Source organism: Bidens hawaiensis, unplaced genomic scaffold (genome assembly GCF_021521415.1).
Source record: "Bidens hawaiensis isolate Kalapana, Puna unplaced genomic scaffold, B.hawaiensis_p1.1 tig00016460_1, whole genome shotgun sequence".
Taxonomy (NCBI): domain Eukaryota; kingdom Viridiplantae; phylum Streptophyta; class Magnoliopsida; order Asterales; family Asteraceae; genus Bidens; species Bidens hawaiensis.
In genome coordinates this window covers 232,305-258,591 of record NW_027492508.1, presented here as the reverse complement: position 1 = coordinate 258,591, position 26,287 = coordinate 232,305, and the positions used below count along the sequence as shown (strand labels likewise).

Sequence of the window (26,287 nt, the reverse complement as noted above, 5' to 3'; positions counted from 1 at the left end):
GAAACCAAGCTCGCGGGAGAGCTTTTGTGATCGGCGCGGGTGAAGCAAAGGAAGAGCCGAATGTGGTAACCGGTACGTTTTTGCTTAACGGTCATTATGCATCTGTCTTATTTGATACTGGCGCTGACCTAAGTTTTATATCCCATGAGTTTAAAAACTCCCTGGGCTTAGCGACCAGTAGGCTAGACAAACCTTATACTATAGAACTAGCCAATGGTAGGCAGTTATGCGCGAATGAAAGGACTGAGCAATGTGTATTAGTCATGGGAGGTCATGAGTTCAATATAAACTTGTTGCCAATAGATTTGGGAAGTTTCGATATTGTGGTAGGTATGGATTGGTTGGTCGAGAATCTCGCGGAGATTGTTTGTCATGAGAAGCAGGTTCGGATTCCACTGTTGAACGGAGAAACTTTGATGATCCAAGGGGAAAGAAAGGGAGTTGCGACGAAACTGATTTCGTGCCTAAAGGCGCGTAAGTGCCTAAGGAAAGGGTGCTACGCCTTCCTGGCGCATGTAGTAGAGAAGAAAGATGAGCGAAGAATTGAAGACTTACCGGTAGTGCGCGAATTTCCAGAAGTTTTTCCTGAAGATCTGCCCGGATTACCGCCGCCGCGACAAGTCGAGTTTCATATTGATTTGGTCCCAGGAGCTGCGCCAGTAGCTCGAGCGCCTTATCGCTTAGCTCCATCTGAGATGCAAGAGCTATCTAATCAGTTACAGGAACTATTGGATAAGGGTTTCATACGCCCAAGCTTTTCACCTTGGGGAGCTCCAGTACTGTTTGTAAAGAAGAAGGATGGTTCGTTCCGGATGTGTATTGACTACAGGGAGCTGAACAAGCTGACAGTCAAAAATCGGTACCCCTTACCGAGGATTGACGACTTATTTGACCAGTTGCAGGGATCCAGCTATTATTCGAAGATAGATCTACGGTCAGGATACCACCAACTTAGGGTCCATGAGGAAGACGCGCCAAAGACAGCCTTCCGAACCAGATATGGCCATTATGAGTTCTTAGTGATGCCTTTCGGGCTAACTAATGCGCCGGCTGTATTCATGGATCTGATGAACCGTGTATGCAAACCATATTTGGACAAGTTTGTGATTGTGTTTATAGATGATATTTTGATTTACTCTCGAACCAAGGCCGAGCATGAGCAACACCTGAGAATGATTTTGGAATTGTTAAGGAAAGAAAAGTTGTATGCGAAGTTTTCTAAATGTGGGTTTTGGCTTAGAGAGGTTCACTTTCTCGGTCACGTTGTAAACGAGAAAGGGATACACGTCGATCCTTCTAAGGTTAAAGCCATCGAAAACTGGGAAGCGCCAAAAACCCCAACTGAGGTGAGGCAATTCCTAGGACTAGCTGGCTACTATCGACGCTTCATTGAGAACTTCTCCAAGATAGCTCTACCTCTGACCGCGCTAACTCAGAAAGACAGGATGTTTGTTTGGGGCGAAAACCAGGAAGCAGCGTTTCAAATGTTGAAGCAGAAGTTATGTAGTGCGCCGATTCTATCTCTGCCCGAGGGGACAGATGACATCGTTGTTTACTGCGACGCTTCACACCAGGGACTCGGATGTGTCCTTATGCAGCGAGACAAAGTTATAGCGTATGCCTCGCGCCAACTTAAGACCAATGAGAAGAACTACACAACGCATGATCTGGAACTTGGAGCTGTTGTCTTCGCGCTAAAGATTTGGCGCCATTACCTCTATGGTACAAAGTGTATAATCTTTACGGATCACAAGAGCCTTCAACATATATTTGATCAAAAGGATTTAAACATGAGGCAACGAAGATGGGTTGAATTGTTGAATGATTATGATTGCGAGATCAAGTATCATCCGGGGAAAGCGAATGTGGTAGCAGACGCGCTAAGCAGAAAGGAGCGAATAAAAACGCTACGAGTCAAGGCTCTAAGGTTGACCATTCACGCAGATCTCTCTACCCGCATCCGAGACGCTCAGCAAGAAGCCTTGAAACCAGAGTTTGTTAAAAACGAAGCCCTTGGGGGAATGATTAAGAGTTTGGAACTGAAGGAGAACGGCAATCTATATTTCGCTAACCGCATATGGGTCCCTCTCAAGGGAGGATTGCGCGAGCAAGTATTAAACGAAGCTCACAAGACGCGGTATTCCGTACATCCTGGCGCAGACAAGATGTACCAAGATGTTAAAACACTGTATTGGTGGCCCAATCTTAAAGGCGCCATCGCGACGTATGTCAGTAAGTGCCTAACGTGTTCGAAGGTAAAGGCTGAATACCAGAAACCATCAGGGTTGCTTCAACAGCCAGAAATTCCCATGTGGAAGTGGGAACAAATCTCTATGGACTTCATCACCAAACTACCAAGGACACCTGGGGGTTACGACACGATATGGGTTATTGTGGATCGGCTAACTAAGTCAGCGCACTTCCTGCCGATTAAAGAAACTGATAAAATGGAAAAGCTAGCCCGATTGTATATTCGAGAAGTAGTTTCAAAACATGGAGTCCCAGTGTCCATCATTTCTGATCGAGATAGTCGGTTTACATCAAGGTTTTGGAGATCGTTACAAGGAGCTTTAGGTACTCGCCTTGATATGAGTACAGCTTACCATCCTCAAACGGATGGGCAAAGCGAGCGAACAATCCAGACATTGGAAGATATGCTGCGCGCGTGCGCAATCGATTTCGAAGGTAGCTGGGATACTCATCTCCCATTGGTTGAATTTTCTTACAACAATAGCTATCACACAAGTATCAAGGCTGCGCCGTTCGAAGCTTTGTATGGGCGCAAGTGTAGATCCCCACTGTGCTGGGCTGAAGTGGGTGAGAAGCAAATGACTGGTCCAGAATTGATCCAAGAAACAACAGACAAGATTTTTCAGATAAGGGATCGCCTTAAGACAGCGCGCGACAGACAGAAGAGTTATGCTGATATGAGAAGGAAACCGTTGGAGTTTCAAGTAGGGGATAAAGTACTTTTGAAAGTCTCTCCATGGAAGGGAGTCCCCCGTTTCGGTAAGCGAGGAAAGCTAAATCCGCGCTTCATTGGACCATTCGAGATCCTGGAAAGGATCGGTCCGGTTGCTTATAAACTTCGTTTACCCGCCGAACTCGGTGGAGTTCATGATACGTTTCATGTATCCAACCTCAAGAAATGTTTATCTGACGAAACGTTGATTTTACCGTTGGAAGAAATTCATATTGACAAACAGCTGCACTTCGTAGAAGAACCTATAGCCGTAACCGATTGGAAAGAACAAAGGTTGCGCAGAAGCAGAATCAAGTTGGTAAAAGTTCAATGGAACTCAAGGCGTGGGCCTGAATTCACTTGGGAAAGAGAAGATCAGATGCGCATGAAATACCCACACCTCTTTCAGAACATGGCTTCTGCCAGCAACGTCTCCTAGATTTCGGGACGAAATTCGTTTAACGAGGGGAGAATGTGACAACCGGTAATTTCCCAAACCCATAAGCTAAGTAATCAACCTAATAATTAGGTGATTGTAAATATTATGCGCGCCATGATAGTCAGCGCGTGCATGTGTTATGTGCACCCTGCGCGAGCGCACCATATTAAGAACCTGCGTGAGCATATATTATATGCGCCATGCGTGAATGATTTGGCTTTATGTTTTCATGTAACTTAAACATTATGTTGACTATGGGTTGACCATCCCGCATGATGCTAAGGCGGGTGCATCCTACATCGTTTATGCGCGTGCGGAAGGGAACTAACCTACCCGCATGGCGGGAACGTTGAGAGCTAGTTTGTCTGAAGCTCCAAGATGGAATTGACTTCAACATGACTGATCACTATGTTGAAATACCAAGACCACCTGGAGAATCTACAAATGAAACTCAAATGTCCCTAACTGCGAGAAGGTTACGCACCTACCCGCAGCAAAGACATGTCCTATACGCAGAAAGCTATGCGCACCAAGTTATACGCGCAGAACACTTGGTCTATTCTCCAGTTAAGGAGATTACTCCCGCCCGAAAGGAAACAGTAGCGTGTTTCAGAGATTTTCCACTTTTTACTGTACACTGACAAAAGTACCTGAAAAAGCACACTGTAACATGAAAAGTCAACTGTCAGCCACCCTATTCTCACCAACCCCAGATCTGCATGTTCTGTCCAAATCAAATCAAAATCTTTTATCCACCACTCCACTCTTAAGTAAATAATAATAACTTCCATACTTTATCATCATTACATTTAGATATGAAAAGATTTTAATCCCCTAAAGCAAGGGATTGTGTTCCCTTGAGTTTGCCTATAAATTTGTAGCCTAAATTATCACCCAAAACACACTTCAAGAACTACAAACTTGCACTAATCCTTTCCCAAGCATCCGTTGTTTCCAGCTCCGATCCTGTTACTAGACCTTCGATTCCGAGGCCAACACCAAGAAAACCCGAATCTCGATTAATCCCTTAACAAGAACCTCAGGTGAGTCTCACAGCCCCTATTTTCACTGTTTTCACTGTTTTTAAATTGCTTTCGGGGCGAGGGACACGTACTTAAATAATGTTTTATCATGGTATACTTACAAGCTATGCAAGCGATTATGTGTTTTAAGTTATGTTTCATGATGAGCAATGCAAACGGTTATCTAGGATTTTCAATGTATGTGCGCTAGAACTCGAGTAAGTGATCACTTTACCATTGGAACTCTAAGGGTAGGGACTGCTGGTTTGATCCGCCCACTCGTAGGGGTCGCACCTCTTTGCATGGACGAGTGCCTGGCATGGGGCAGTACTATGGGGTTGAGCCCGCTCGTAGGGGTCGCGCCTCTTTGCATGGACGAGCGCCTTGTTTTCCGGCACAACGTCTGCGCGTAACCCGCGGGACGGTATCCTTAGCTCGTAGGGGCAATGCCTCTTTGCATGGACGAGCACAGTTTCTCAGAATTGTTCGCGCGTAACCCGCGGGACAGTATCCTTAGCTCGTAGGGGCAATGCCTCTTTGCATAGACGAGCATAGTTTTCCAGAAACGTCTGCGCGTAACCCGCGGGACGGTTTTACGTTATTTTAGCTCGTAGTGGCTGCGCCACTAACATGGACGAGCACCGTATCCAGAATTTGTTCACGCGTAACCCGCGGAACGATTTTTATCAGAATATTGTCAGAATTATGTGTTAATACGATTTTACCAAGCAGATGTTAATGATGTTGCCAGAAATGTTTCAGAATGATTTTATCAAGTTACTAAAACTTGTGAACTCACTCAGTTTATACTGATTCAAATGTTTTTACGTGTCTTTCAGGGGATAACTAGGTAGCGCATGGAGTCACACTTAGAGCACCACACGCTGAACATCTAAAACAAGCTTTTTGGAAGATTTTGGTTTTATCCCCTCGATGCGCACGGTTACCCGCCGCGCAAGGGGATATGGCGAGGAAATCTTCAGTTTTATACTTGGATGTTTCTTTTTGTAATCTTTGAACAATGTAATGTGATTGTAATAAACTTCTCATGCGTAATAAAAATCTTTGAATGTTTTGCAATGGCCCGTGCTTAATTATCAATCCCCACTCGTGCGCGCCCGGCTGTTTCCGCCGCTCAGGGCCGGGTGTGACACAAGTGGGGACCAATGGAAAAAATGGTATAAAGGTAATAGCATACATTTTTCTCTTCACAAGCAAGTCACATATTAATTTCCCATCATTTTAAAACGTGTATAACTTTTTCATTCGATATTTAAAAAAAATCACCACAATAACAAGCGTTTTTTACCTTTAATATCGGTATGATTTTGTTATATAAAAATAAAAGCTACGTCATTGTGATTTTTTTGCTTACCACTGTGTCTTTTTTCGTCATTGTGTCTTTCTATTTGTCATTGTGTTTTTTCGTCATTATGTCTTTCAACTCATCATTAGGTTTTTTTTTAAACTAATAACACCGTTGTGTAATAATAATATGTAAATTTATTGAAAAATACCAACAAAGTATATAATACATAAAACACAATGATAAATAAATATTACACAATAACCTGAATCGTAAAACACGATGATGGATACATATAACACAATGCCTTGAAACGTAAGACACAATGGTGAATATATATAACACAATGACCTAAAACGTAAGACATAATGGTGAATACATATAACACAATGACCTAAAACGTAAGACACAATGGTTAATACATATAACACAGTGACCTGAACGTAATAACTAATAAACATAAATACTATTTTTCTCAAATTAAGTGAATGTCCTATGTCTAAGGGTGACAATTCTGACCCAAACCATTTCAAATAAGCCAATTTGGGTTGTTTTAAAAATTAAATAGGTTGATTTGGGTCAAAAATTTTAACTAATTTGGTCAAAATGAGTTATTTGAAATTCCAACTTGTCATTTTCGGGTAAAAATAGGTCGACAAATTTAAAGAAATGGGTCGATGCGGGTTAGTGTCATAAGGAAAAGTGATGGGTTTCAGATTGGAATGGGTTCACAAGAGACAGGTTTCGGCACGAAACGGGTTTCAGATTGAAACAGGTTCGGTTCAAGTTTCAAGCCAACACGAGTTTTCACACGGGGCGGGTTGGGTTTTGTTTTTTTTTTGGTCGATTCCGGACTCGTTTTTGGTTTTTTGTTTCGTTTTTGTCCGTTTTTTCAGTTTCGTTTTTGTTCGGTTTCAGTTATTTTTAGTTTCGTATTGATTTATTTTTTTAATTCGATTGATTTGGTTCGGTTTGGCTTTTTTTTTTCATTTTCGTCGATTTCTTCGGTTTCAGTTCAATTTTTCGGTGAGTTTTTTTTAATTCATGGAATGAGGACAACAGATGCAACATTTTAGTTTTTTTTTTTACTTTTTTTGTTTATGATTTATATTTTAAGTTATGATTTTTATAATATTTTTGAATATTTTTTTGAAGGTTTTTTTTATTTAACAGAAAACCACTTAGATACAAATTCAAAAAATAATAAAAAAATTGTTATTCAAAATATAAATAAAAAAAAAATTCTAAGAAAACTAAAATGTTTTCGTCATTGTCCTCATTCCATTAAAAAACCGAAACTCGTTCCGACCCTAACCTGTTCCGACCCAAACCAAAATAACATTTTTTTAATTGACTTGTTTTGACCCTAACTCATTCTGACTCAAACCCCTTTCGACCCATAACTCATTTCAACCCATGACCCGTTCGACTTTGCCACATATACACATGTCAAATCTGAACAAAAGATAATGAACATATTATAAAATGACTAAAACGAAATGATAAGTAGAAAGACAAATATTGAGCACAAAGACACAACGATGAACAAAAAAAACACAATTATGCAATCTTTGTTTTAATTTTTATCTTTAATGTGAGTATCAATTGAAAAACACAATGATCAAAATCTATTACACAATGCATCGTAAAACCTAATTAAAAAACACAATGAACAACCATATAACACAATAAAAAAACCCAATAATTTTTTTATTTTTATATAACACTATGATATTTATATTAAAGATAAAAAAACGCTTGTTATTATGGTGATTTTGTTTAAAAAAATGTCGTATGAAAAAATTATGGATATTTTAAAATGATGGGAAAATTGACATGTGTTTTACATATGGATAGATAAAGTCATTATAAGTGGATCGTTACGTTAATGTCCTTCTTATTAATTTTATTCTTAAATTAATCTCTACAATCAAAATTTAAGATCAGTAAATTAGATTCCTTTTCATCTTTTTTTATTTTTATTATACTTGTATTTTAACCTTACCCAAATGATTTATGATATAGCTGTACGTGGTTTGTTTATATTTCTAAATTCTAAAACGCTTTCCTTTGATCAAACGCCACCTTTTGCTTTGTTTGCTTTGCAAATAAATTTTGCTCAAATAAGCATATAGCTTTTCTTTAGCCCATTTTACAAACTCCAACTAATTAACCATGGAATGCTTACTTGGGAAAACAAGGTGTCTCACACGGTTGGTGTTTGTAACTATTTAATTAAAGGGAGAAAGTGAATGAAATGTTCACCTAACTTTGTTAGGTGTTCATGTGAAGCTTTGTTAGATAAAGTTTCAAGTTTCAAGAATTTCACTGAAATTTCCTAAACGCATTTTCAGTTTTCGCTTTTCACTTTTAATTTTTTTAACCCGCATTCTATAACATTATCTTATGTCTTAACATTAGTAGTAATCATCTCTCGATTGTAACATAATTTCAGGGTAGAACATTTCTCATACCTTTGGAACTAACAACTTTAGCATCAACGAACTCGGTTCAATATAAATATACTTCTCTATACATCAATTTGAATGGTTAATTATCAACGCATTCTTTAATTATAGCCATAACAATTAAAATTTATACTCAAAAAATATTTTAATGATTTACGTTCTATAACAATTATTATAGTTGTTGTCCTTAACTCAAAACTTTTGGCTATGCTTATAACAACTCAAAAGTAAAACTATCAACCGGATTTTATTAGGCTTAAGCTTAACGTAAAATAAACATGTTGTATAACATGTGTATGTAAGTTTATTATTTAAAAAAAACAAACAATATTTGCCCACATGATTTCATTTTAATAACTTGTTTTGCAAATTATGTGAAAAATATATATGTAATTCTTTGTGTGTTTCCTTTACTCTTCTCTTCCTTGCTTACTATCTCATCTCATTTAAATGTAAAAGAATAAGAATTTTAATGTATGTGAAAAGTAAATAAGTAATGTATATGTCTTTTCTAATTTCTATATTATTCCCAACCTTCATAACCATTTCATACTCATATATCCATCCATCCATCCATCCCTATATAAACCCCCCACTATTAATTACCAACTCACAAATTTATCAAAATGATTTACACGTTGATGATCTTCAACACAATGGTGTGGTTTTTAGGAGGTGACGTGTATATGGTGGCAAATTATAATATGATGTCTCTCTCACTCATGGTGTTGTTTGAAAGGTGCCTCCCCGCGTTGGATAAAGCCGAGAATCCGATTCAAAAACTTTTGGTGAGACTGAAAGCGTGGGTTTTTTCAAATGTTGTGTTTTTGGATTATTTTATCTGCTGGATTTGTCCGAGTGGCCGCAATTGGCGTCCTTCAAGTACTTGTTGCCGCTCTTGGCTTGCTCTTTTCTGTTGTGTGGCATCATAATCAATGATTTCGTTGAGTGTTGGAAGTTCTTGAGGCACGGTGCGGATCAGAAAGTGTGATTCGGTAATAAGAACGTAAGCATGCTTCAATATACTCTTATATATATATGTGATGGTAATGATCAATCTAGCTTCAAGAAAGTGCAAGAGTGTTTTTTTCCTTTTTTTTCTTTTAAAACAATATTAAGTGTTTTATGTTATGAAGAGTGTGGGGATGGATGCTTTATTGAAATATAAATAAATGATGCAGTATTATGGATTATTATTCTAGTTTTAATATGACATGATTTTAATTGATGGATGAATGGTGTAGATGTAGCATGCGTTTAGAAATATATGTTTGTGGTGTTTATTGATTTTTGGTTCTTTTTGCATTGCATATTCTCTTTGAGTAGTCATAATAAACAATTCACGGTTGTTCAAACAAAATATGCCAACAAGATCCTAGTCCAGCCGAGAACCATACATCCATTAGAGTGACACACACACCATCTCCACTCCTTTATCCAAATCAAAGTCACACCACCTTGCCTTGTTAAACTAAGGCTTCTTAATCTGTTTCGAACTCACAAGAAGCTTAACGCTTTAACTTCACATATCACGATATAAAAATTAATTGGCTCTCCATCAAATACAACAGCGTTTCTAGATTTCTAAATATTCCGAACTGTGGTTAAACACATAGCATGGAACGACTTAGCTTTCCGGTTAGGCAAAAGAGAGTAGTTGTGTAATTCCCTAGGAACATGTTTTGATGACGCATAAAAGTCGGCTATCTTAAATCAATTAATGATATGGTCCTAAATCAATTGGGCATATCGCCACGCATTCCACAACTCCATCCAGTAACAATTCAAACGACCCACAAACTGATGATAGCAACCACACAAACTCACAAATTGCAAAAATTAATATGTATTATAATGGATACTAGGTTATTGACCCGTGCACGACACGGGTGGAAAAATATAAATCGTTAATGTTAATACGTTCTAAAAATATATAAATCAAAAAATAACCGTGTTTTTAGTTATATGTGCTTGTTATATAATTATTAACGGGTTTCCTCATAAACTCTAAAATTGTAATTAATGGACGACTGTTAAATATAGTTGATGATTTATGGTAATAAGTAACTAATTCCTTTAAACTTTTAATAGATACATTATATTTTCAAATTTAAGAAGATTGTTTAAATCTATACATTTATTGATCAATATGGTCAACTGTTAACTAATTATATGTCAACATTAGTAAAAATCTAACATTCTAAATTTATTCATGAATTTATTACTTATTCGAGTGATTGTTACTATATAATTATATGTAACTCTGGAAATAAATAAGTAGTTTATATATGCTCATGATCTAATTAGTTAAATAAGGAAGATTTTAAGTTTGTTACTATAATTTATTTAACAAAAACACGAAAAGTAAAAGTTAACAAAAATGAATTATTTAATTCAACCAACATAAATAATATAGAAAATAAAATAACTTATTGATATAATTTTTTAACAACCTTAAAAAGATAATAGATAATCCTACTATAAAATAACACTCAACATAAGGAAAACATAAGTTCAAAGATATCCATATAAAATTCAACCAACATAAATAAAACCCAAATCACAATGTCAAATAAACAAAGATAAAAACCAAAAACATCCATAGTCAAACCATTAAAAAAGACAAACGATGCATGCAATAAGCTGCGTTTATTATTAAGTTGCGCCTTCGTCCATTTTAAATATCCACGTCATCAACATTAGCATCAACAACTGGTTGTTCATCAACCTTCGTCTTGGTTGCAGATGTAACATCCTAAAATTTTAATGATGAATAAAGGAAGTTATGTTTAGTGATTTCGCGTAATTAATTAATATCGGGTAAGGAGCGGGTCTTGGACTTGGATTAATTGAGATGGGTTAAATGAGAATGGGATTTCAGGGATATAAATACCCCCAAAATCCCAAAATATCTTCATTTTTACCATACTCTCTAACACTTCCAAAACACACACACCACACACCTCAACCGCCGGCGGCTGGAAGAGAGAGGCGAGATCCGAGAGTGTGAGAGAGAGAGACTAGTTGTGATTAAGCAAATAAACAAGACCCAAACAAGCTCAAAAATGTATGATTCTTGATCTTTGAAGTTTAAAGATCCGAGCTTTTAGTGTATAAACGACCGAAAATGGTCGGGAAGCGTAGTGGGTGATGTTGAACCGTAACAAGGGTGTTAAAATCGCTCGAAATGTTGGACAGAAACCGAAACTGCGGCTATCTGGGCAACTTCGCCTTCATCTGGGCAACTTCGCCTTCAAAGCGATGAACTTCGCCTGCAAGCCAAGTTCGCCTGATGAACTTCGCCTGCAAGCTAAGTTCGCCTGATGGCAACTTCGCTGTAAAGCTAAGTTCGCCTAACTGGCAACTTCGCCTGAAGCTAAGTTCGCCTGATGACAGCTTCGCCTGAAGCTAAGTTCGCCTGATGACAACTTCGCTGTAAAGCTAAGTTCGCCTGATAACTTCGCCTAAAGCCAAGTTCGCCTAAATGGTAACTTCGCCTAAAGCCAAGTTCGCCTAAATGGTAACTTCGCCTAAAGCCAAGTTCGTTTAGAAAATAAATTAAAAATCTAATGAAAAATGTGTTAAGACAGTTAATGGAAATAAAATTTTTCCAAGCTGACCTGACAGCTCGACCCCAGCCAGGGGCTCTGCCCCTTGGACCCTGCTAGGGGCTGCCGCCCCTAGACCCCGCTGCCAGGGGCGCTGCTCCCGGACCCTCGTTCGTTGTGGGTCATATAAAGATAGAAATACATTATGTGAAGTGATAGTTAATTGATATTGTTATACAGTCAGCCGTGCACAACTGAAGAAAGGGATTACGATTAACGGTGAACGTAACCGTGTTCAGGTGAGTTTCTTGCCCCATTTATGTGTTATGTTTTCGGGGCTGTGTGCATACTCAATATGTTGTTAATACGCTTATCCTAAGAGATAAGTGTATGCTTACGTGGATAATGTGAAATGTATGAATGATTGCTTGATGATACGTGAACGATCTTCGGATATTGCACGTACTGTCAGGTTGTAACGCTATGTATAAGGTAAGTATGTTATGTATGTTTATGTGTATGAACGTGATAGAGATAATAAAAGAAAGAAATGATAATGTATGGTTGTATGGTAACGAAGAGGGAATCGAACCCTACTAATATTCGAGAACTAGGGAACCGAACCCTACTAATATTCGAGGAAAGAGGGAAACCGAGCCCTAATAATACTCGTGGAAAGAGGGAAACCGAGCCCTAATAATACTCGTGGAAAGAGGGTACCGAGCCCTAATAATACTCGAGGAAGGAGGGAACCGAGCCCTAATAATACTCGAGGAAAGAGGGTACCGAGCCCTAATAATACTCGAGGAAGGAGGGTACCGAGCCCTAATAATACTCGAGGAATGTAGGGCGTAATGCTCTTTATAACGTAAGATATGAAGGTAAGTTAATACAAAAGAAAGAATGAAAGTATGAAAGAATGAATGTATGAAAGTATGAAAGTATGAAAGTATGAATGAAAGAATATAAGTTTATGTGTATTGTATAGTGTATGATTAACTAGAACTCACTCAGCGTAGCTGACTTTTAGTATGCACGCAGGTGAGTAGGATGAGGCAGCTCGCTTGAGGAGACACATGGCACTGAACAAGAATCTGGCATCTGAAGACTTATGATGTGTTAATTTTAATGCTTTAATGTGAAAGACAATGAATGTTTTGAGACAAGTTATGAATTATGTAATGTTTTATGAAAGTTTTATATTCCGCATAAATGTTTTAATTAACTCTGATATTTAGAACTGTGTTTATGAGTAAATCCAACACAAAAGTAGGGTTACCGGTAACGGGGCCTTACAGCAGACATACAGGTGTCATCCTGACCATCATAAGTATCATCCAACTTCCGATTGAGTTTTACGTCAACCTCTGGTAAAGAAATAGTCTTCCCATCAAAAGATGAAAGACGATCCGGAATTACGTCTTCAGAGTTTGAAATAGGAGTGAAGTGGTCGGACGAAGGTGTCAACAACTCCTACGAATCAGTTTATCATTCATGTTTTTAGTTTAAACATTTAGATTTATAAAGTTTTTTATTATTAAAAAAATGGATTAATAATCCAACTGTTACATTTTCGGTTGATTTCAGGTTAGAGGATGATCCAGCTGTTAAAGACTGATTGTCATTAGGCTGCACATGAAGTTAAATTGAATTATATTTAAAATTAAATAAATACACAGTTTGTTAATGTACATTAAAACATTATTTTTAAAAACGGAAACAATAATCATATCTGACCATGAGCAAGCTGTTTATCAAGATCATTAAGAATGTCCTGGTCATCGGTTAACTTGGTGACACCGTAGACGTCATATGAGTTCCTGATGTTGTAGTCACTAACCTCAACAATGAAAGCAAATTTCTTTTCTAATATAGTGTTGAGTTCTTCAGGAAATGTGTGCATCGGATCAACCTTCAAAATAACAATTAAGAAAATGAACAAAATAAAAAATCATTTAATGAAGTTCTAAAATGTAAAAAAAGAAAAGTCAATGATTTGAAAATCAAGTTAAATAGGATAAAAGCTGTTTGCGTTTTATTTTATGTTTATAAGATATTAAAAAATTCCGGTCTTAAAACAATGAAAAAAAAGAACATAATAATATGAAAACTAATAGATTGAACTGAATAGTGTAAATGGCACAAAAAAACATATTGTATGGGAGAATGGTACAAATGTCATACTTCAACATCAGTGGTAACAAATTCATCAGCAGGCTTATTGAACAACTGTCTCGCATCCCTATCAAACAACGTAAGAGAAACATCACCGGTCGTATCTTGTACACGAATTGGAATTCGGAATCTGTAAAATAAAGGGGACTTATTTTAAAAATTATTGTAAAACACCAGTTTAATTTAATATTATTAAATGAAAAAGTAATAATATTATATATTTTAAATTTATAAAATAGTACCTCGGTCCAGCGGTTACACCTTGAGAATTACAACTTGAATTCTTACATTCATAAACCTTCACTCCATCAACAAAAGTAGAAGTAACCTTACGACTACAACGTTTACATCCATTATAGTACCATTCCTTGTTACCCAATATATACTTAACGGTACCAATTATGACGACGTTTTTAGCCTATAATAATAACATGGTGAACTTATTAGTAAAATTTAACTCAACATAAGTATTTACAAACACAAATGGTTACATACCTCCAAAATGGTACAAAGATCACTGATTGAATAGAACGGATACTTCTTCAAAAATTCATCCTTAACAGTTAGCAGCTTAGATGAACCAACCGGTTTAGGTACTTCGACATTGACTTTCGAGGATATTTCAAGCAACCTATTATTTCAAAAAAATAAGTCATAAGGTGTTTAAAATAAACAATAATGTATACGTGTAATAAAATAAAATTATAATTAAATAGTTATAATACATTACCGTTTCTTATAATCAATCACTTCATACAAGTAATCATTGATCATCAACCTTGACACTTGGTTACCATAAGAGTTTTGAACATAAACATTTTCTGCCAAAATCATATAAACGTATGTAAAGTTAGAATTATTAACTATAAAGAATTTTAAGGATTAGAAATAAAATACTCAATGTATAATGATACCTCCATAGTACTTGGCTCGTGCGAATTGGAGGACGATAATGAGATACTCCTCATTCGGGTTGTCAGAAACATATTTGATAAGTTGTTTAAGATAGTCATCCCATAAGGTGAGATAAATCGTTTTGCCACTGGTTCATCGAAAAGTAGAAGTTAACAAAAATGAATTATTTAATTATACATGATAATATAAATTATTTACAAAACCTCAAATCAGCAAATTCCATGGTTCTTCGATTCTGGTGTTGTGCCTCTCGGAAGAATGAGTTTTTATTGTCGAAAAACTTACTGACATGACCGATTACATCTGAGAAATAATTTATAATGAGGAATGAAACAGATATTAAACGATCGTATTTAACTGTCGTAATATAATGTATTGAATTTAAAACGAAATTTAATTAAAAGATGCAAAAAAGGATACCTATCGTTCCATTCTGAGTTACGTTCTTGGCTTTGATATCATCAAAGGTAGCAAACGACAATCCATAAATGTGACCTTTAAACTCATCACAAATCGAAAGTCGAGTTTCTGACGTGAAACAGAGCTTATGTGGGCTGTCAACTACACGGTATGTTGACATATTTGCACCAAGGGAAGCTTTTCGCACAATCAATGAGCGATTCTCAGCAAGCCAAACATCATGTTTATGTATGCAAGGTTTCCTTACATACGCCTGCATTCGATGACCCTGTTACAGTATTAATAAGACAAACATTATTGTATGCATATAATAAGAAAGAAATGAAAAAAATATAAACAATTATTGTATGCATATTTCTCATACCGTCTCATCTTGTAAGATCATTTCGATGGACCAGTCCTCTCCTGGTTTATTGTTGTCCTTCAAACGCCACAGTCTAAGTATACGAACCTTCAGTAAGCAATCGTTGTTCGAAACATCCAAAGAGTTGAACATGGTAAAGTTTTTTGCTTCCATCTTGCTGTGTAACAAAAACAAAATCAATGCAAAGATAAAAGAATCGGTAAATAAAATTTACATGAGTGAAAATAAATATTTATATGTATATTCGAAAATGAAAACCTTGAAAATGAAACAAATATGAAACGAAGACAAAGAAAGTGAGAACTGTGTGAATGTCTTCGTTATGGTTACAGTATATATAGACACGGAGTATTTGTTACAAACTTGGAATTATTAACAAAAATAGGAAAGCTCTAAATACGGTTAATTGAAGGAGAATACAATCAGGAATTTATAAAAAATAATCCTAACAACTTGCCAAAATTTGATATTATTTGTAGAATGTACAACTTGCCAAAATTTTTAATAATTTGTAGAATGTAAATCTAAATAACATTTAGTAAACTTTTTGAATATATTGATAATAAAAATTCTAATACAAATATTCTAATACAAATAAAAATCATAACAACTTGCCAAAATTTGTCATAAGTTGACTAACAATTGAAATTTCGAATTTCAAAAGTTGATATAATTACTTACATTAACAAATCAGGGATTTATATAAAATAATAAATTATAATACAAATATTCTAATACAAATAAAAATCATAACAACTTGACAAAATTTGTCATAAGTTGACTAACAATTAGAAATTTCGAATTTAGTAAAACTCATTTAATATACTATGAATTAATATTTTCTTTGTAACAACTTTCCAAAATATTTAGAAAGTAAATACGGATTTAATTAAAAGGAATAAATAAACAGTAATAACTCATAGGTGATTACGAGTTCACAATTTGAAAATTAAGTTGACTAATAATTCAAATTTCGAATTTAAAAAATTGTTAGCTCTTATTAATGATAGTAATCAATAAAAATCAAAACTTAATACTACAAAAAATATAACATGTTATTCAGATCTTCACAATGAAATTACTTACCGGAAAATAAAATCTAATTGACGGGACGACAACAATGTCTTTCAGATCTGATTAACAATAACCATGACGCGACGACAAAGTATCCGAACATCTGATCAAAAATAACCATGGATCTACTGAATAGCCGTGATAAGATCAATGCTTATTTCGTTATTATAGCGTCTTAATAGCTGTGATTTTGAAGAAAACGAACTAAAAAATTCGTCGGAGGGACGGATAAATTGATTTCGTCGGAGGGACGGTTAAACTGAAGGATATTATCATAATACGATTGAACTGTAGATACTGGTTAAACTGATGGAAGATAATGGTAGAATGAAGAGAAAGGGGATCCAAGGAAAAAAAATTAATCGTAATATTGTAATTCATTTAAAGTATTTAATTAAATTAAATGCATTTAATGTATAAGGAAAATAATATGTTTTTGATTTATTTTAATGATAAGAAAATTAGAGAAGTGAGGGATATTTTTGGAAGGAGAGGCTAACGTCCAATAGGAAGGGGCCATGTCTATTGTTTTAATATATAGTAGGATAGGATGATACATTTCTTATTATTTTAGTTAAAGTTAATAAAACGACTCATATCCATAAAACTGATTGACCCGAAACATAACCTGACTCGACATGAACTATCCTCTTTTTCGGCGGAACAAAACATCACCAATTTTAGGGCCAGTCGAGAAACAGTAAACCCTAGATTGGATGGAGAAATCAATTGCAACGTTAGATAAAGGCACGATATGTTCATCGTGGAACTACTGCGGCCAAAGACTAGCCACTGGTTTGATCGACGGAACAGTATCCATCTTCCACACCACTGATCCCGCTTCTTCCTTCTTCACCTCCACTTTCAATTTCAAGGTTATTATTTTTTTCTCTTCAAATATTTTCACATTTTTACTTAAGTTAGTTATTATGCCCACTTGCTTTTGTTAATATGTTGCAAGTAATTTTATCAACAACTGTTCAAAAGCTTGAATAAATATAGCTAAAAAAAACTTTAATATGGTATTCACAAGACCTGAGAACCGACTCTATTGTATTATTACCGGGTCTGATCGGTTCGGGTATATGGGGTCTTACCCGGCTTAAGCTCACCCCTAGAGAAAGCTCATCCTAGTTACTAGTGAATTTAATTTTAGGTTAATAATGGAAGCGTTACGAAAGTGGTTTGGGTTCCTCCGGAGTATGGTGATGCAATCGCATGCATATGTTCCGATGGGAGTTTGTCTATGTGGGAAGAAATATCAGAAGGTATGCTGAAAAGCATAGAGATTATTATGAGTTGCAATCGTATATACTCATTAATCTGCATATTTTTTTATTGATATTAAAGTAGTAACGTTATGTACATTAGACAGCGAGCCCGTTCAGTGGAAGCAATGCACAAGCTTTGGTGGACCTCTGGAACAAGTTCTAGATGGTCAATTCGGGAATTCCATCTCGAGTTTGAAACTGGTGAGTATTCAAGATTCAGTTTATTTTTAAATATTTTATAAATGGTTTGCCTTATTAAATGTTATGTTTCATTTGCAGACAATTGCTTATTCAAACGGCCTTGTAAAAGTGTATGAAATCTTAGATCCGATGGAACTGAAGAATTGGCAACTTCAGGTGACCGTAATTTTGTATGCTATGTTTTTATGTTTGTTTATCTGTTTAGATTTCTCTCATGTTTTCTTCCTGTTAAAAAATTGTTATCATCTTCTTTGTTTGGCTTCTAGGCTGAGTTTCAGAATGTTACGGATCCATTAACTAAATTTGGAAAGGCTACATGTTCATTGGCATCAGTTTCTTGGAATCCACAAAGAAGCGAAAGCCGTCCTGCAAGTTTTGTGTTAGGTTATAACTCAGGCACTTCACAATTAAATTCTCCCAAGGTATGCCACTTTGCATCATTATGTAATCGGGAGATCAATTATGGCTAATAAATTATGTCGGTATGTCCTATTAGGTATGGGAATTTGATCAAGATCATCAAAGATGGCTTCCTGTTGCAGAACTAGCAGAGATTAGTGACAAAGGTGATCATGTCAATGCTTTGGCGTGGGCCCCAAACATCGGAAGGTAAAATAACAAAATGAAGTAGCGTAATAATAATTCAATAATGTTAGCATATTTACTCTAGTTATTTATACGCTTCTCACGCTGTTTGTATTTGATCCAAACACTATACACACACAGATAGACTACTTTAGAAATAACTTTATTTGTAACTTCTTCAGGCCATATGAGTTGATAGCTGTTGCAACTTCGAATGGGATTTCAATATGGCAAATGGCATCAAACCCTGACTCTAATGGAAGACTTTCAGTTGAGAAAGTCGCCATGTTTCCTTGCAATGGCAATGAGGTACATCTTTTTTAGCGTTTTTGATGTATGATACTTGATATTTTGTACAATTTGATGGATGATTGTATGTTTTGTGATATTTGTTGAGTAGGTGTGGCAGATGGAGTGGGATATGAGTGGAATGACGCTAGCAACTTCTGGGACTGATGGGAGGGTGAGATTGTGGCAGTCAAATCTTAACGGAAATTGGCATGAACAAGCAATTATTGAATCCGCAACATAGGCAATGCTTCATGTTTAACCTGATATGAATGTACCAACTGCAAAATGTATTCATTGTTAAAAATTTTATATTCTTTTTAGATGTTTTTGCTTAAATCTTGAACCCAAATTTGTTAAAGGATGGTTTTGGATGCTTCTGTTGGTACAAGGAGTGTATTGATGCAAGTAAGCATCATCCATATCTGCAACTACAACTACAACCCGAGTTGTTATAAATCAGGAAAATAATACAGTAGTATTTTCAAACACAAACACAGATTATATTTGGATCAAGTGCCGACCCAGAAGAGGGGCGAGGTGGGCTAGGGTTCGCGCTCCCTGAGGGGTCCATAATTGTTTAAAACAAGCCATATAAATTAATTCTAAAATAAAAGCTTGTGAAATGGCTCTTTAGTGCAATAGAAAGAGTGTCGGACGAAATGAACAAAAGGGATTTTGGGTAGAGATGTTCAAAACGGTTTGGGACTAGGAACCGGAACCGGTTCCTAACCGGTTCCTATATTCAAAACCCCCTTTTAAACCGGTTCCAGGCTCGAACCGGTTAGGGAACCGAACCGGTTCTCCCACCCTCGGACCCCTAACCTATCTAACCGGTTCTTACCGGTTCCTAACCCGGTTCCTGTACCTAACCCGGCTATTTTTGACCCCAACGGTCAAAAAACGGCCAAAAAACGGTTATGAACCGGTTCCGGATGGTTCGGTTCCAGAACCGGTTCCGGTTCGGTTCCGGTTCCTACCCGCCCCCACTCAGAAATGCAAGAACCGGTCACGGATCATCGGGTTGAATCAGATAGGGTCCGGTTCCTACAAAAAACGGGTAGGAACCGGTTCGGGTCCACCGGTTCGGTTCCAGGAACCGGTTTCGTTGAACATCTCTAATTTTGGGTTCAAAGCATAGGTAAATAATCTTAGGGCTTGTTTACTATTACTTGCCCCAAAAGTTTTTAAAGGTTATTGGGGACGGATCTGTTTGGTCTAACTGCTCAAGAGTCTTGTCGGACGAAAGTCTTTCCGTTCATTCACATAAAATAGTAGCAAATTATCACCGACTATTAATTAAATTTTAAAAAATGTTATGTTAACATTATAAAATTTGATTAATTCTCAATATTTACTATTTAAAAAAAAGCAAAGCAAAAAAAGCTTAATATTAAAGATAATTTGCACCGAATAATAAAATTATGTCATGTAAAGATCATACATAACCTCTATATGTTTTTAACACTAGATTAGGGTGATAATTATTCGATTTGAAACCAATTAAATCAAAATTGATTAAACCCGAACCAAATTACAGACTTGGTTTTTGGTTACGTCTAACTATCTATATAATTGCCTACCATAAAATCCTACGTGTCGCTCTCAGCTTGTTCCCCCAATTCTCTAGAGCCACCAGATTGCTTGATTTCTAAATGAAGGTTTCTCATGCATTTGACCCGAACTTACGGGTATGGGTCTGACCAAACCCGGATAGTTTGTAAATGGGTTATAACATCTCATTTATTTGTGAAACTCTTTCGTAATCAAACATTAATTTTTGCAGGTCATGGGTCTCACCAAACATGGATAACCCTTAAACGGGTTATAACATCTCATTTATTTGTGAAATAACCTTTTAATCATCAAATAATAAATTCCACGGGTTATGGGTCTTACCACCCTAATAGCCCTCAAATGGGTTATAAGATCTCATTTATTGGTAAATACTTTCATCATCAAACCCTAATTTAATTTATCTTCTTTACATGTTCTCCGTTGTTGGTCTATCTCTCCTCGTCGGTTAACTTCCGATACTACCCACATTTGTCAACTACATCAACGTCTCCTTTTCATTAGACAAATATTTGTGTTCATGTTTGTTCATTTTAAAAAATCAACATGCTCATGTTCGTTTATGTTTGTTCGTTAAAAATCTAAAAAACCTACATATCTCAATTGAAAAAACTCAAACGCTGAAAAATATAATAACAAACTAATATATATGTATTAAATTAAAACAAAACTACGTTAAAAGATAAAATAAATCATAATAAAACGATTAAAAACAAAAACTTAAATAACCCTAGGAGGAGTTTACAATAGATTGTTATCGACATGAATAAACCTGATAAGAAATACTAATGATTATTTAAATATTTCCATTTAATCCAATCCAATCCAATACAATAAATCCATTTTAACTCAACACAAACAAATAATGATAAATCATTTTTTCAAAAAATTAATAAAAATACTATTTCTGGCGATCCGCACTGCTCCGACGAAGAAATTGATGTACGTTTTACATGTATTAAATCTAACATACAACATCACCTGTATATATATAATTCAATTGACTTTCGGAGAAGTTTTTATGTTACAATTTGAGATGCATATTAGGTGTTTGATGAAATGCCTCACTGAACCATGCCACTGCTTTTTTCTGTGATATGTGATGCAGGAGGCTACATACTTGCATATAAACACAATTAATTATTATAACAGCTGGTGGGAAATGGTGGAGTTTGTCTCAGTTTTCTGGTTACTATTACCACACTACTCGTGTTCCGGGTTGTATATGTCATATCTCAGAGTAGCAAACCGGCCCGTAACGCTTCTCAGAAGCATTTGAGTACCCTCATTGTTTTGGGTTCAGGTGTGCATATTACTGTTTGACTTGTTTTTTTAACTCAGTTCATATAATTAATTACATTACTTGCAATCTGGAAGCTGATGGTGTTGCGGTTCCTAACCGTATTCTTGTCAAATTTGATTTGGGAGGTCACTGGTTTACACTGAAGGTCAAACTGTGTCCCGTTTTGATCCAGGGGGGCACACAGCAGAAATTTGTTATCTGTTATGCAAAGAGATCGGTTTGCTCCAAGATATTATATTGCTGCAGCAACCGATAAAATGAGTCTTCAGAAAGCACGTGTTTTTGAGGGCATCTTAGATCATAAGGTGCATCAATTACAACAGTATATGATACTTACTGTTGATATTGTCTCTATGGTGCATCAATTTGTCTACAATTTAGTGACTTTATGTCCATGAGTTTAACTTTTGCTTGATTTGCAGGGCGCAGACGCCACTCAGTTTATGCAGATTTATAGAAGCCGTGAAGTGGGTCAATCTTATATTACCTCAGTTGGGACAACATTACTTGCTTTAGGTCATGCTTTATGGCTCATGGTCAAAATCAGACCTCATGTGGTACTTACCATCAGGCCTTCCTTTTATTATCTTTGTAAAGTTTTTTTTTTTTATATTTCATCTTTTTATGTAGATTTTATGCAACGGTGCCGGGACTTGTGTTCCCATATGTGTAATCGCGTTTATATTTAAGGTTAGTATACTTCAACTTTTCAAATGTTGTATATTGTGTTTTTTTACCATTGTAATGACATTGTGTGTATATTTAGGTTTTGGGAATCAGATGGTCATATATATTCTATGTGGAGAGTATTGCAAGAGTCAAAAGACTGTCATTGAGTGGCTTGCTTCTTTACAGATTACACATGGCTAATCAGTTGTTTGTGCAGTGGCCACAATTACAAAAACAATATCCCCGAGTTCATTATGTGGGCCGTCTCATGTAATCCATTTTGCATTCCATTGGACCAGAGGCCCTTTAAGTTAGGGTTTGAATCTGAATTATAGCCTTTTTTAAAGTTACTTATACAAGTCAAAGATCTAAAGCTGTAATCAAGCAGGTAACTATTCAGCTTAACTAGTGTACAAAATTACATGATTGTAAGGTTTTGGTTCATGGTTTTGGATAATAGTAATGACATTTGTGTGATTGATATGTTTGAATTCATCCTTCTCTTCACTTTGTTATGATTAGGCTAATAATTATGCTCCTAGGTCCTAACAAGAAATATAATTAAACGAAGTGTGTAGGGCTGTTAAGACAACCTCATAGCTCGCTCAAATTTGGCTTGTTAATACATGAGCCGACTTGAGCTGGCTCAGTTTGAAAACGAGTTAATCTAGAGCCTAGGTAAGGTTGCTCGTTTTACTCGTTATACCAAGCCCAAATTTTATATTTATAAGTTATAACCCAAGTAGTAGTTCATATTTATTTTCTAAGCCCAAGTTCTAGACCAATTCAAGCTTGTCGATTGTATTTATAACCCGATTAACTATGTGAAAATGCTATTAATTTGATGATTAAAGATTAATTTGAGGCAAAAAAATGCAGGGTTTCACCGATTGTTCATTGTTATGGTCAGTTGTTCTGTATTACAGGGAAATAAAATATTCACAATACAATCCCTATACTATGTTATAACAGTACCCTAGGTTTTCTATCTAACAATATTAACTAAAATTCCTAAATCTCGAACCGTATTAAGTTTTATGACTAATTTGCAGACAAGTGCCTATTGAAAATTGAAATTGCCCTGTAAAAGACTATGAGATCTTAGATTCACTGGAGCTGAAGAGCTGGCAAGTTCAGGTGACCTCAATTTTGTAATCCTACATTGTTACACTTATTTATGGCTAATCTCGTGCGCGTATTATGTTTATTTATGTTTCTTTTTCTTACCTAAATGTCTATCTCTTGATGTAATGCACAATAGAGATCTTTATTGGATTACCATATGCTAATGTTTTTTCCATGATTTTGTACACGACTAACATGTTCAAATCTTTTTAAGTTTTAACGTCATTCAAGTCCATTTTTTATTGCCTAAAATCAATTGAAATAACATCTCAACACAAAAAGAATGACATTCTATATAATTTCTTGATTACACTTGGCTATTAAATGTTACACTTTTAATTGTACAAACATGATTTGTCGATGCTAGTAAGCATCCCTATCTGCAACTAGCAAAACTTATTCCTATTTTCTTTAATGACTACATTGTTCTTATGGATCAGATGAAAAATCCAGAGTTAAATGGGAAATTTTGGCTAAAATCCTGTGAATCAGTTGGGAAAGCCAATGGAGAATTTGTGGTGGAAGCGGTGGTTAGTCCCGACAGATGTGAGTCATCATGATGCTGGAAATCACCACCGTGTTCTGTGAAGTAGTTTGACCCAGATGTAGCAGGTGAGATAAACGAAGGCAAAAAACTGTAATCGAGTTCGTTTAAATAATCAAATTGTTGGAAGTTTTCTGTGGCTGATGGGAAGGAAAATGAGTGTGGGACCATTGCATCTGAATCTGAGGTACAGACTCTGAGATTTTGTCTGAGGTTTGAAAGCATGTCTCCAGATTTTGGTGGTGGCGGTAGTTGGTGGTTGTTATGTTCGGTCTCATGTTTTTCAGGTGACTGTGGCGGTGCAACTGGTGGTGGAGCGGTGGGGTTGCATGTGTGCTGCCTGCATGTGTGCTGCCCTCGGTATGTGATCTCAAACACCATCGGGTCCTCGTCTGCTCTCTGCACCTGTTTTCTTGCCATGCAGTGATGTATATATCGATACGTGCATCTATAATAGCTTCTGCAAAATCAAGTAAAATTAATATCAATATATGCGTTTACAAGATAATTGAATCATATATTACACGTATCGACTGTAGGCCCCACACAAAAGTCAGCCCCGCAATCCATCAAAACATCCGACTCTTTCTAATATTAGATGGAAATACTTAAAGCGATAGTATCTTTATAAATGGGCCCCACGCTCGTTATCTCTAGAAAGGCGAAGTGGGGCCTAAGCGAGTCCCACTTTTGCATGGGGTTTGGAAAAGAAAAAAAAAGATCATGTCTTTTGTTTTACCTTGGAAATTTAGCACCCAAAATGTCTTTTTGTCCGTACTTCCTCCAACTATAACCATCGTCAGTGTTTCCCTCCAACCCGGTGTCAGTTGAGATTCTAATTTGATTTTTCCATGTCGTGATCGCCTTCCTATGACACCAAATAATAAAAAAGATTAGATCTTTGCATCATTAAAGCATGCAGCATACACGTACTAATTTAAAAAAGTTAGAATAAAATACCTTTTCTTAGAAACAGGTTTCTGGTCATGTTGATTATCAAACGTTTGATTAAAATCTCCACTTCGTGGGCTCTCGTCAATGGAAACGGATGACTCAGGCTGGCTGAGCAATGCCGGTGCTAGCGGCGGTGTAACTGGCGGTGTTTGACCACCCGTGTGACCCCAGTTGACCATCATCAAAGCTTTGTCATATGATGATATGATTCCTTGTATCAAAACATGTTTAGTTTCAGGACAAGAATCTGAACTTAAGATGGACTTTAGCTGTTTTGCTAAGTGTATCCCTTGTGTTATCTCATTGATAATACAAGCACTAGTGTCCATGTTTTGGTGTGTACAATTGATGATGCAGAGTGCACAAGTGAAGTGTGTCTGAGTTTGAAAAGTCAACTGTGGGTGTTCATGAGATGGGAAGGTGTGTGTGTGTGTGTGTGTGTGTGTTTGAGAAGTTGAGGAATGAATGAGGTGGTTTTTAAGGATTTAAAGTTGAGAGTGATGTTGAAGGTTGACTGAAGAAACCGTGTGAACTGTGAAGTGTTTATTTTTTTCACTTTTGCGGCTGACCAATTCAAATCTTATTAATTTACTTATCAACCCCCTCTAGTTAAAGAACTTTGTTTCAACACCCACAACTTTTTATTGTTCTACGGTCTAGACCCTGTGTGCAATGATACTTATAGGCATAGCGAAAAGTTTAAACCGAGCATTGATTTGCTCGGCTTATAAGAAGTTGGTGGGTTCGGACCGCCTGGTCTTGGTCCGTGACTCTAGGGCATGTCTAGTCGTGCAAATGACTAGATGGTCACAAATCACTTGCATTCCATTACGTTCTTACGGTTCTTATGTGTTATGAAAATAGTTAGTTATTTAATTTTAGTAAGTATAGTTATATAGTAGCTGGGAGTGAGCCTTTGAGTAACAATAAAGTTGTCATATGGCTTGGAGGTCACGAATTCAAGTCGTGGAAACATTCTCTTGTAGAATGCATGGAAAAGATGAGTGAATCATGCCCAAGTTCGCGCAATAAACTTGAAGCATGCACATGCGGAAACCTCGTGCATTGGGTTTGTCCGC

General features: G+C 36.3%; 2 protein-coding genes and 1 pseudogene across 3 annotated transcripts; 2 read left to right on the top strand and 1 right to left on the bottom strand.

The window, feature by feature from the left end:
* Window positions 1–17,341: 17,341 nt before the first annotated feature.
* On the top strand, window positions 17,342–19,321 carry LOC143551511 (protein SEH1-like). The gene is made up of 8 exons (XM_077041924.1): window positions 17,342–17,568; window positions 17,850–17,961; window positions 18,065–18,165; window positions 18,244–18,321; window positions 18,432–18,587; window positions 18,662–18,774; window positions 18,933–19,059; window positions 19,151–19,321. The coding sequence occupies exons 1-8, from the start codon at window positions 17,410–17,412 to the stop codon at window positions 19,280–19,282; spliced, it is 978 nt and encodes a 325-aa protein (XP_076898039.1). The 5' UTR covers window positions 17,342–17,409; the 3' UTR covers window positions 19,283–19,321.
* An 80-nt stretch (window positions 19,322–19,401) lies between these two features.
* Window positions 19,402–24,013, top strand: LOC143551518 (uncharacterized; annotated as a pseudogene). Its single transcript, XR_013138518.1, has 6 exons — window positions 19,402–19,446; window positions 21,766–21,916; window positions 22,089–22,221; window positions 22,339–22,473; window positions 22,547–22,606; window positions 22,683–24,013. The product of XR_013138518.1 is annotated as an uncharacterized LOC143551518 (transcript).
* On the bottom strand, window positions 23,980–25,658 carry LOC143551524 (putative WRKY transcription factor 53). Its single transcript, XM_077041931.1, has 3 exons — window positions 25,215–25,658; window positions 24,994–25,122; window positions 23,980–24,714 (listed from the first exon to the last, which is right to left on the bottom strand). The coding sequence occupies exons 1-3, from the start codon at window positions 25,535–25,537 to the stop codon at window positions 24,147–24,149; spliced, it is 1,020 nt and encodes a 339-aa protein (XP_076898046.1). The 5' UTR covers window positions 25,538–25,658; the 3' UTR covers window positions 23,980–24,146.
* Window positions 25,659–26,287: the final 629 nt, after the last annotated feature.